The following is a 12,592-nucleotide window of genomic DNA, read 5'->3' on the forward strand; positions in this document are numbered from 1 at the left end:
TAGAGTAATGCACACGTTGACCTGGTCAAAGCCCTATTTGCTTTTAAGTCTGCCAACCCTATGATCATGTCAGTTCTGTTTAAATAGAGAAACCCACACAAAATTTCCACCTACAATTTACAAATTCATAGACAGCAAATTCACCCAAATCAGAGCCATAACAAAAAATAGCAGTTATTATTAATTCACCACGAAGACTGGATTCAACAACAGCCATAATCACTAACTTGCATTAATACGGAGCAATATTCCAATACAATAACTGAAATTTACAAAACCAATTGCTCTCACACAGCAATGGATGAACAATCGACTGTTTTTCTCCTTGAACAGTGCTTCAAACAATTTGATGCAGCTCTGTCCATCACCCAGGAAACATGATTTTTACCTCTTTATTAATTTCAGAAGCGAAGATGTGGACAAAATAGCCATAAACCACTCAACCATCCATAATTAATTCATTGTCTTACTCTAATTGAAGGAAACAATGCTGAGATATCTTTCCCTGTTGGCCAGCCACCAAATGCGATTTGTCCCCTTTGTAGTCAATGTAATAAAATTGGATGCCCATGTTTCTTTAAAACCATGAGCCTCCGTGTTTAATGCAGCAAGTAAACAAAACATGTTTCTCCATCTGTTATTGCCTATGATTTCCAGGAGTTGAATGTGAAAGGTAAGGGTTAGCTCTGTGGGCTCACTTCAATTCCCTGGATATTTTTTCAGATAAGAAGAATTAACTACAAACACCGCAAAAAAGAAAATCAAACATAATAGCAAACAGAATTTCTTTTTTTTGGTTGTCCATGATAGCCAGCAAATTGAGGATCCTCCTGCATCAGACCCCTGTTGCAAATGAAAATGTGAGCATCCTACTCACAGAGTTGATACCTTAGTCATTGACCTCCCAATTTATCCCAACTCAGCTTCCTTAAATGTGTTAACACCATGTCTCCTTCAGTGTCTCTTCTCCTCTAATCTGCATTTCTTTATATTTCAAGCTGCTTTGCTATAGCTTCCTTTTGACCTGCTCCTGCACTTCTTTCATATATTCCACAAACGTTTTAGCATTTGTGCATCTCACATCTGTTTGGGGGCAGGCTCATCAAGTTTGTCAATTCTTTTGGTGACTTCCGAAACACAATCTGAAATGATGTCTTCCCTGTCAACCTGTTCAGTGAGTTATTATATCAAAATTCAGGTTGTGGCAAGATTGCATCCAATTGTCCTATCCTTTATCCAATTAAGCATCTCAACAAGTTTTTCAAACTCTAGTTAAAAACTTCTGTTTGCCCATCAATCTAAGGATGATAGGTGTAGAATTTTGTAGCCACGGAAGGTCGTCTAGGTTGGTGTCTTCGCTAGGAAGATCTCGTTTTGCTTCTTTAGGAGCTTGCTTCATGCGACATGAAAGTTATTTATAATTTCTTTCATAATGGTTGCATGAGACATGCATGACATGCAAGCTATTTATAACTTCTTTCTTGTGTTTAGGAAAAGAAGACCTAAGAAAAGTAAGTTACTTAAATTAAGTGACTTATCTTTAGTAACCCAGCGATTTAATCTCAGCCTTTAATCTAGAGCCTAGGTCTAATGAAGTTATAAATTAAGCATAAGGGAAGAGGCTAAGACACAATCATTGGTGAGCGCTTGAGCAAGTGATTTACCCAGTGAGAAAGCTCGACTTAACAAAAAAATTCAGGACACTGAGGAGATTTTGGGAGGAAACCTAGAGGTCAAACTGGACGAAGGAGGCCGAGCAGCAAGGAATCAAGCCACGTCCCACATGTGTGAGTGAGGAAAGGCACAAACAGTCCACACATGCAGCTCACATGTGTGATATTAAGGAGGGCCATACAGGTCCAGATTTTGATCAGGAAAGCCGAGTTTTGCTGAGGCTGAATTTCACCGAGGGGGGTTTTCTAAAGCCGAATTTCTCAGTAGGAGGTCGAGTTATAAGTCTTCTTATCAGCTATAATTTCCTGCATATTTCTCTATGGGTCTGACCCATATTTTTTGAGTTAATAGAATTTTTCAGAAGGGTTTTGTGGGTGAATTTTTGTGTTGTACCTGTCATTGATTTCTCACGTATTTCCACTGCACATTTACCTGTTAATTATCAGTGTATTTAATTTTCAGCAATTCTGAAATATATTTGGTAAAATATTTTTCTGAGTATTGTTAATTTGCTAAATGAAATTAAATCAGAGCTGATAGGAGTTTAAATTAACAATAAACTGAACTGAATTGCAATTTAATCCACACTTGCCTCCATGGAGTCCTCCAAAATTGCCAAAGAAACTTGCAATGCCAATGCAAAGTGATGGTCTTCAGCAAAACACGTAATCAAACTACCTCCTTGAAAAACAAAACAACAATGTTTACGGCATCATTGGTCTTCTTAGATGAGATGAAATGTGCTATCTTTGAAAATCTATCAACAACAAGTTAGAGTAATTGCCTAGCTGCATTCTTGGCAACCCAAGAACAAATATAAAGATAGAGCCCTTACTATTCTTTCATTTTGAGCGCGGTCTTCCACTCATCACCTTTCCAAATCCTAATTTGACAATAGTTGCTCTTCAAGCCAATCTTAGAAAAATACTTGGCTCCATTCAAACAGCCCATTAAGTCATCCATTCTTGGAAATGGGGATCTATACTTGATGGTTATTTTGTTGATAGCTCTGGAATCTGTGCATGTCTTCCGTTCCCCTCCTTCCCTTAGTGCAAGGACAGATGGTACTGCATATGCAAGCTTCCTCTTCTGTAAGACTCATCTAACAAGTCTTAGACCTGCCTATTTATCTTTTCACTTTCTATTGGTATCATTATATGAGGTGTCATTTTCAGCAAGCTTGAGCTACGAATCAAACATATTTGATGAGATATGCTCCTCGTCTGCAGCAAACCAATTGACAATTCATTTGAAAGGATTACCTCATATTCACCGATCAATTCCTTCACTTCCTTTGGTACTTCAAGTTGCAATTCAGGTTTCTTTTCCCTTGGAAAAATTGCATAGCGGCATTTTGATTTCTTTACATCCTTCAAGAACTCCTTCACTGAAAACAACATAACTCTGTTGTTGCTATTTTCTTCTCTTTCCTCCTCCATTGGCCGCAACTCAAGCATCTTACCGTTCTTGAAAAATATTGGTAAGTATTATTTCTACCATCGTGCATTGCCTTTTGATCATTTTGCCAACAAGATATATCATACATCCATTCGCATTACATCACATACAATTTCATTCTGATATTCTCGACATGAAAGCTTAACTTGCATTTTTCTGTTATATGTTCTGTTATATTTGTTTGATGACCTTTGACCAATCAGGATTAGCTTGCAAAGGCTTCCTCTGGACTTGCATTTTGTTCTGAATATGTTTAATCCTATCCAAGGTCCTTCCTCTTTCTTCTCAAGTTTCCACCACCATCTGGATGATTAAGTTCTATCCAAGCTCAGGTTCTGTTGCCGCTATTTTTTCTCCATCTAATCTTCTTCTACTTGTTCTCTTGCATCTTGTCTTCTACCTTCATTTCTATGTTCGATGCCCATACTGCCCACATCTGAAACATGTACTGGCAAAACCTCTTACACATCTCTTATCCCCTGTTTCTTTGGGGGTAATTTCCTTCTCTAATTCCTTGTTTAGAGGTATCAATCTCTTTTTCTTGCCTACCAAGTGTTTGGCATCTTCCATTACTCTATTGTCCTCTTCCTCTCTTTTGACCTCTACCTCTACTTGATTGTTGTTGTTTTCTTGGCAACTTTTTATTTGGTCTTGAGGCCTACTGATTGGCATCCTCAATTGAATGAAAGCTCATCCGGCTGATATCATCTTAAATGGCCAGCCTAAAGCCATTAAAAATTTGAGTAATCTTGTGTGCATTCTCCTCCGTGTAACTAGATCCAATGGTCAATTTGTAAAATTCTTCAATGTAGGTTTTCACCCACAGCTCTCTCTGTCTTGAGTTTTGCACCCTCCTAAACAAATTCAGTTGATAATCATGGGGCAGAAATTTCCCCTTCAGCTTAGTTACCATCCTATCCCAAGCCACAAAGAAAATCTGGAATTTAGAGCAATTAAACTCCGCTAAACTCAGCCTACGAAAAAAACCCAAACTGCAGAAAATCACACCTGCACACTGCTGTACGAATTCTGGGCAAAAGATGGACTCAGTTGTACGACCTGTACAGTCCTCAAGCCGTGCTCTAGCCGCTCCCTCTGCCTCTGCATTTTTCTGCCTGAAAATTCATTCGATCTCCACTAAAAAAACAGCCAGATCTGTCTTCAGCTGCTAGACTCTTCCTTTCCTTTACTGCTGTTCCTTTTCCTCTTCTCCTCAACCTGTGTTTTAACTTTTCACGATCACGCTCTCACACAGACTGAGAAATGTTTTTCTCAAAATTGTGTATTCTTTCCTCCTCATGCTGTCTTTTATAATTCTTTATTAAGTTAAACCCCTGAGAACTTTGCTGGCTCCATAAGTTTTTATCTGATCTTAATGTAATTAACTTACACTTTCTAAGACTTTCCTAGCTCAATAACCAGCATCAATTAAATGACTTTAATTAACGTTCTTACCTAAGTTAGAATTAGGAAAATTATAATAAAGAAAAAAAAAAACAAACTCAACTAATTGAGGTTAATTGAGGCTGGGAACTACTCGTGCATGCTTGACACCTAGCCCATGCAGAAGCTCCTGTCCACTAATAAGCATCAACATAAACCACAGCTCAATCCAATTTTTTTTCACTGGATCTGTCTCCATACAGAGTTTTAATCCTGCTCCAATTCCAACTGATGTAAGCAGAAAATTAGAAACCCACAGATTTTCTGCCTACAATTTACAAATCCATACACAACATATTCACCAAAAATCAGAGCCACAATAAAAGATGGGAGTGATTATTAATTCACCAGGAAAATGATATGCACAACAATAAATTTTGTTCATACCAACACTGTAAGGTACACCACAAAGACCAGATTCAACAACAGCAATAATGATTTGATTTTCATTAAAGCACAACATTAATCCGATCTGAGAATTGACATTTACAAAACCAATTGCTCTCACACAGCAATGGATGAACAATAGACTGATTTTTTCCTTGATTGGTGCCTCAAACAATTTGATGCAGCTCTGTCCAGTGCCCAGAAAACGCCCAATCTGTCACACAGCCGTCAACAGCCAGCATATTGGTGTCTTTCTGTTTTCCCAATCCATCCTCTGCCTCCAGCAACACAATTCTCCCCTCTTTCATTAATTTCAGCAGAGTAGATGTTGACAAAAGAACCATCAAACACTCAGCATCCATATATATTCGTTGTTTCACTCATTAAAGGAAACAACGTTTAGATATATTTTCCCATTGGCAAAAGGCAATTTGTCCCTTTTGTAGTCAAAATGTGAATAAATTTAAACGTACACATTTCTTTAAGACCATGGGCATTCATGTTTAATGCAGCAAGCAATAAAAACATGTCACTCTCAGCCTTATTGCCAACGATTTCCAGGAGTTAAGCAAGAGGTAAGAATAAGCTGTGCGGGCTCACTTGAATTCCCAAGAGATTGTTCAGATGAGAAAAAGCAACCACAAATACCGTCACAAAGAAAATCGAACATAATTTTTGGTTTTGGTATGTACGATAGGTAGTAAGCCAGAGGTGCTAGTGCATCAAGATTTTGCAGAAGAGTATGTGACCCTAGTATCACATCAGCTTCCAAAAGAGAGCAATTAAACTCGGAGGTGAGGGGAGAGAAAGCGTGACATGTGTTTAAAGGAGATGAGATAGAGAGTCAAATAAGGAGAGATGGAGAGAGGTATAGATATAGATGGCAAGGGGAGAGAGGGAAGAAAAGAAAGATAGAGAAAGGGAGGGAGAGGCGGAGAGAGAGACAGAGGAGAGAGGGAAGGGGAGAGAGTGACGGGGAGAGGGAAAGAGATAGACACAGAATAGAAGGTGGAGAGTGAGGGAAGAAGAAAGAGACACACGGAGACAAATACAGACATAGAAGTTAGATCTAGAAAGTCGTGAATATTTGGTTTTAATATTTTGGTTTTTCACTAAAATAGATGTATTGATTTTAGTATAGTTGTTGATTTTAATCATATCTGATCATTTGCACTAGATGCATTGATTTCAGTGTATATGTCGATTTTTAATCCTATTTAACACCTTACACTAGACGCATTGATTTCAGTGTAGATATTGATTTCTACCCCTATTTGATTGTTTGAATTGGTTTCAGTGTAGATATTAATTTCTAATCCTATTTAATCGTTTACACTAGATGCATTGATTTTAGTGTAGATGTCAATTTCTAATCCTATTTAATACCTTACACTAGATGCATTGATTTGAGTGTAGATGTTGATTTCTACTCTTATTTGATTGTTTGCACTTGATGCATTGGTTTCAGTGTAGATATTGATTTCTAATCCTATCTGATTGTTTCACTTGATGCATTGGCTTCAGTGTAGATGTTGATTTCTAATCCTATTTGATAGTTTCACTTGATGCATTGGTTTCAGTGTAGATGTTGATTTCTAATCCTATTTGATTGTTTGCACTAGATGCATTGATTTCAGTGTGGATGTTAGTTTCTCATTTGACACAACTAGATGTATGATGTACATTAATTTCAAAGTAATTAGATTAATAGTGTGCATTGATTTCAGTAAGCATATCCCTGCCCCCTCCATCTATATCTCTATCTCTCATTGTCTCTCCTTCTTTTCCTCTCTCTTCTTCCCTCTCTCTCCCCCTCCATCTATATCTCTATCTCCCCTTGTGTCTCCTTTTCATCCCCAAAACATACAAACTGTAAACTATTTGTTGTTTAACACTCCATAAACTCCGTAAGTCACAATGATTGATTTTGGAGAAAACTACTATTAATATTGGAGAGCAACATAGACAAGTTATGATGTTTCCTATAGTAGCTAGAGATAAATATTTGAATGGTCTATGATTTCAACTGCCTTTTTCATATGATCGATATGAAAAATGAGAAAAGTAATAGGTGTGACAATAAAAACAATACAAGAAAAAAGTTTCAGATTGATCACAATGAAGATTTTTTGTAATTGACTATATTTTTATTATTCACATTTTCTATTGTTACATTGTCACTTTGCACTCAAAATTTTTATTACATCATTTTTTATCATTCAAGTTACTAACAATATATCTCATCTCAACAAACTGAGATAACTAACCAAATTTAAAATTAAATTGACCAAATTAATCTTAGACATATTTAGCATATTTAAAATGATAAAAATAGCATATTTAAAACGATAAAAATAATTATGTTCAACAAATTTTGTATCACCGCACAACTTAGATCCATCTTAACCCCAAATCTATCCAGCGCCCAGAGAGATCAAATATCTCGAGCTGCAAACATTTCCTCAATTTTTACCCTAAAAAAATTGTTTGCACTTCAAGAGATTTTATCTCTCTACGCTTGATAGCTCGGGAATTAAAATATATCGATCCAGGACTAAGATAGATCTGACTGGCAATTAGATCAAATAGATCTTACTGACTTGAATGCAATATTATATTTTCAAAATTCATTTATCTCACGAGGCACATTTTGACATCACACAGTCAATTAGAAAGCATTTAATAGCAAAACTATGTACGCCGCGTACCGAAATTCGACGCACTGAATTCATTTAAGCAAAAACATTCATCAAAGAAACCGTCAGCGGCAAACTGAAAATTAGGGCACTCTCACAGGAATATGGCGAAAACATCCCAGATCGAAGCAATCTATTTTAAATCAGACTGTGAATACGGATTAACATATGAATAGACAAGCCCACTGTAAACCCTTGGCATATGCTAACTTCAAGCCCTTTTAGATAATAAAATATATTCTCCGAATTTCCTAGAGAAAAGGGCACAAGATTTCCAGAGGTTTCAAAAATCAAAAATTTTGAAAAAGACTGTGCATCACAACAATACAGCAAATTAAATATTACTTGGCCATCATCCTGGTGATAAAATCTTCATAGCAGATGTTTCCGTCAGAATCGACCTTAATTTCTCGAATCCACTCATCGAATTCCGACGGCTCCAGCTTCTCCCCAACGCTGGTAAGAATATGACGGAGTTCCCTGGCAGAAATCTTGCCGGTGCCCTCTTTATCGAGGGCTTTAAAGGCATCCCTGAGCTGAACATGGAAGCTCCCTCCCTTCAAGTTCCGTTTCATCACGTCCACGAAGCGAGGGAAGTCGATGGTGCCGCTGATCTCTTCGCGTTTAATGATCTCTTTAAGCTCCGCCTGAGTGGGATTCTCCCCCAGGGATCGCATCACGGTTCCCAGTTCGGCCGCCGTAATGTACCCGTCGCGGTCGGTGTCGAATAGGCTGAACGCCTCCCGCATTGGAGCGATCTGCTCCTCACTCAAATCTTTCCCCATTTCGAGAGTGTTATCACTGCGATTATGGCCTTGCTCAAATCAGCCCTATTAACGCCTGTGAAGGGAAGTCGACACGGTCTTTCGCGCAAAGCAACGATTCTTACCATCCGCCCCTTCCAGAAAAGTCGCCGTGCCCTCGCCTCATTTACACTCCATCATCCGCCAAAAGGTAGGCGCGAGCATCAAAAGTCCTTTTTCATATATCTATCTGTTTCTGTAGTTTCCTTTCTCTCTTTTTCATATAATCCACTGAAGTTGATTTTTACTTTCAAAGTCTCTTTGAAGTAAAAAAGGTGAAGAGAGTGTTTTTGTCGATTTAACCTGGTGTGGTTGTGGGGTGGTGTAATTGGTTATCACGTTAATCTCATACACTAAAGATCGCTAGTTTGAACCTGGAGACAGTTAACTTTATTTCTTGGTCCCATAAACTTGTTAAAATTAGCCAATTGTTTTTAAAGGCTTAAAGATACATTAAAAGAACCCAAAATTTTAAAATTAGTAAATTGTTTTAAAAGCAGTTGTCTATAACGCGACTTTTTGAAAGCCTTTCTGGTGGGTTTTTCGGTTGAAATCCGGCAGGAATTTATTGGAATCGCAAGTTTGATAGCTAGTTTCTGCACAATGAAAGCGTCCCAGGGGTTTTCGAGGGTGCTGAATCCAAATATGCAGTTAAAAAACCATTTTTACTGCAACAAATCAAGATTTAACCTCAATTTCTTCCCCCTGATTCCGTCAACGGAATCTTCAAAAAGTCGCATTATAGACAACTCCGTTTTAAAAAGTGTAAAAATAGTAAACAAAGTTTTCCGGTATAAATCATATGAGAGAATATTTTAGCCGACGTCTTTCAAACCAACAAGTGTGGTGCATAATGAGGACAAGATGAAAAGGGAGACCATGGCAAAGGCTTAAATAGAGAACAATGTAGAGACAATTTCAAGTAAAGGCGACATTAAATAGCTAGTTTTTGAAAGAAAAAAATATTTAAATAATGATATTATTTCATTAGTTTATTAAAAATATTAATAGGGAACGGCTATATTAAACAGGGCTAGTTTTTTTATTAAAACCAAATATTACTAGTTCTTGAAAAATAATATTTCAATAATAATATTAGTTTATTAATTTATTAAAATATTAATATGTAAGGGCTATATTTAACCGCTAGTTTTTGAAAAATATTTAAATAATGATATTATTTCATTAATTTATTTAAAATATTAATAGGTAATGGCTATATTAAATGACTAGTTTTTGAAAAATAATATTTAAATTAATTTATTAAAACCAAATATTACTATTGTTTAGAAAATCTTCGGCAAAATCACATAATTAAACTTTTGTCGACGCGTTTCGAACCAACCAGTGTGGTTCATCGTCCTGACGATGAACCACACTGGTTGGTTCGAAACGCGTCGACAAAAGTTTAATTATGTGATTTTGCCGAAGATTTTCTAAACCAAATATTACTAGTCCGTGAAAAAAAAAATATTTAAATAATGATATTAGTTTATTAAGTTGGAACTATTTTTCCTCCATCTTAACAATCAATCTAGTTCTATAAAGTTCACCATGGAATCTGAATGTAATGGTAGTCTTCTCTTCCTTGACGTCCTCCTCTCAAGGAATGATAATGGCTCTTTCTCTCATCAATTATATCGTAAGAAAACTCATACGAAACAATATTTTCATGCTAATTCTCATCATTTCCCAGCTCAAAAGCTTGGTGTTCTCAACACCTTAGCAACTAGAGCTTTAAGAGTTTCTAGTGAGAACCATCTCAAGAAAGAGAAAACACATCTCCTAAGTGTTTTCATTAATAATGGGTATAGTAGACACCAATGTACTAAGGCTTTCTTGAGAGCCAAAAAAGGTCCTAGTGCTAAGAAAGATACCAAAGATCGATTTTCTAGCGTTCATCTTCCTTTTATCCAAGGGACCACTGACAAGATTGCAAGGATCCTAAGGAAGCATAAGGTGACTTCAACCTTTCGACCTTTAAATACCATACGAAGCTCCCTTAGATTTGTAAAAGACCCAGTGGACCCCAAGAATATGAAGGGTGTTTACGTTATCCCATGCTCTTGTGGAACTCCCTACATTGTGATGCAGGAGCATTCAACCTAAGAGAAAATCATTGTATTTTAGTAGACATAGGGGGCTCATGTGTTTTAAGGAAGTTGGATTCCTAAGTGTTAAATTAATGTAATATTTAGGCTTTTCAGTGAGTAGGATAGGAATTAATTAGATGTTGTAAAGATGTCTGTAAATGCTCTCGAATGAAGGAGAACATGATTGGTTCATAATGACGAGAGAGTTAGAAGTCAATTATAACTCTTAAGGTAGTTTCATGATTCGAGGAACTAGAGAGGACATTTAGGAGTAAGTTCAGTAGATTAAGGATCTGAACCAGAATTAGTTCAACAGAACCTTTCTGGTATAAATGTAAGCCTACGAGCAAAGTGTAAAAAGAAGAGGCCACTGATATTGAAGATCAGGCATGTGAGAGATAGAGATCTCATTCTGTAATCATTTTTTATATTTATTAATATAATCAACTTAATTCTGAGTTCGAATGTGTGTTTTGAGTGTTGAATTATATGCGAATTCATAGGTTCTGTAACAGGGGTTGCAGGCGGAGTTCTGTAGGACACACATAGGGAGAGAGTGATTCAAAGGAATCATCATGAGTCTTTGAATCTAGCTAAAGGATTAGAGTGAAGCGTTGGAGAGTCTATGATGTGAGAATTCGCAGAGGTCAAATTCAGGAGTGAGTTGAGCAGCGAAGGCAGAAGGTCGAAACCCTGAAGAAAAAAAACCCAAACCCACAGAGAAAACGTTGAAGAGATAGCGTAAAACATAAGGAAAAGGACGAACGAAGAGGTGAGTTGTCGATACATAGGAACCATTGGATCTCGAAGATCAACAGCGTAGGCGATAAAGAACGAGAACCATTGATCTCATAGATCAATGGTTATCGCAAGGAGGAAGAGCGCAGAAGATAGTCGGCGAAAAGGCGGATTTATATGCGGAAATGGTATTTCGGGCGAGGTCTAAATGGTAAGTGGTATGAAAGGGTGAGCACCCGATTCCACTCACCATTCGACACGTAGCACAAAGGTGGTGAGGAGAAACCGCTTTATCGGGCAATTAAACCCTGTGCTCGTTGTCTACCTGAAACCAATGTAAATCGTCGGATATGATGGAGGAAGATCAACGGTGGAAGATTGCGTGTGAGTTGTTGATTGGAGATCAGAGAATAGGATGGCGGAGTATAAAGGTGATAGACCCAAAAGTTTATAGAGGCAGACTCAATTCCATTTGAGTTCTGGCCTTAAGCTTTGGAGCGGAGTTCCATGTGTTTTCTATGTAATGCGGAGATCGGAGGAATTGTGATAAGGCATGTGGAAAAGAAGCGGACCCAAGAAGATTTATAAGTGCAGTTGTATACTTTTGAGGTCCGGAAGGTTATGTTATCACATATCGAGAATGTAAGGTGTGTGTAGTGTGACCGCGGAGAGTCCCAATTACGATCAGCGATAAAGGGGAAACCTCGAGAACTGTGTAGAGGCTTTAAAAAAGGCGGACAATGTAAGGTTATGCATGTTTGTGTATATTTCTATTTATAATAGAAATAAAGCACAATAGAGGGTTTTGTGGTTGGGTCTGCATTAACCAAAGTTGAAAGAGGGGTTGGTTATATATATGCGGCTTATGGGTTAATAAGGGGTTAATGAAGGTTTCAGCGGGGTGATTGAATTCCGATATAAAGGAAAAGGTGGATTAATGATTAGACTTTGTTTAGTCTATAAATAATTCCGCATGAAACTATTAAAGGGGGCCTGAACCATTGATGGTTGAAGATTTTGACTCATTTGTGAGTTAAAATTCCTGGGACTAATGTGCTTATGCATTTTACATGCATACTGTGGGTGTAAGCGGGGGTAACCCTGCGTCATTTGGTATCAGAGCAAAATTTTAATTGAAACAATTGGTGCTAAAACGGAACAAAGAAATTCTATATGAAAGAATTGAGAACAAAGTTATGTTTTAAGATGTTTATACAGGCAAGGAAGGATCAAATTCTAATCTGATAGAAAGTAGGCACAGAGAGGTGATGTGTAGCAGAACTTGTAGATGCAAGAAACA

At 37.3% G+C, this 12,592-nt stretch overlaps 1 protein-coding gene across 3 annotated transcripts; it reads right to left on the reverse strand.

Moving 5' to 3' along the window:
* Positions 1 to 559: 559 nt before the first annotated feature.
* On the reverse strand, positions 560 to 8,635 carry LOC149198819 (putative calcium-binding protein CML13). 3 transcript variants are annotated; one of them, XM_089402168.1, is made up of 2 exons: positions 8,004 to 8,635; positions 560 to 1,167 (listed from the first exon to the last, which is right to left on the reverse strand). In XM_089402168.1, the coding sequence occupies exons 1-2, from the start codon at positions 8,441 to 8,443 to the stop codon at positions 1,062 to 1,064; spliced, it is 546 nt and encodes a 181-aa protein (XP_089258294.1). In that variant the 5' UTR covers positions 8,444 to 8,635; the 3' UTR covers positions 560 to 1,061. The 3 variants fall into 3 exon arrangements, with proteins under 3 accessions (XP_089258294.1, XP_089258295.1, XP_089258296.1); XM_089402169.1 differs by lacking the exon at positions 560 to 1,167 and adding an exon at positions 4,873 to 5,263 and having other exon boundaries at positions 8,004 to 8,634; XM_089402170.1 differs by lacking the exon at positions 560 to 1,167 and having other exon boundaries at positions 7,764 to 8,631.
* Between the last annotated feature and the right edge of the window lie 3,957 nt (positions 8,636 to 12,592).

Source organism: Pinus tabuliformis, chromosome 2_1 (genome assembly GCF_031772625.1).
Source record: "Pinus tabuliformis cultivar Carrire ecotype Pingquan chromosome 2_1, CPIR1, whole genome shotgun sequence".
NCBI classification, from domain to species: domain Eukaryota; kingdom Viridiplantae; phylum Streptophyta; class Pinopsida; order Pinales; family Pinaceae; genus Pinus; species Pinus tabuliformis.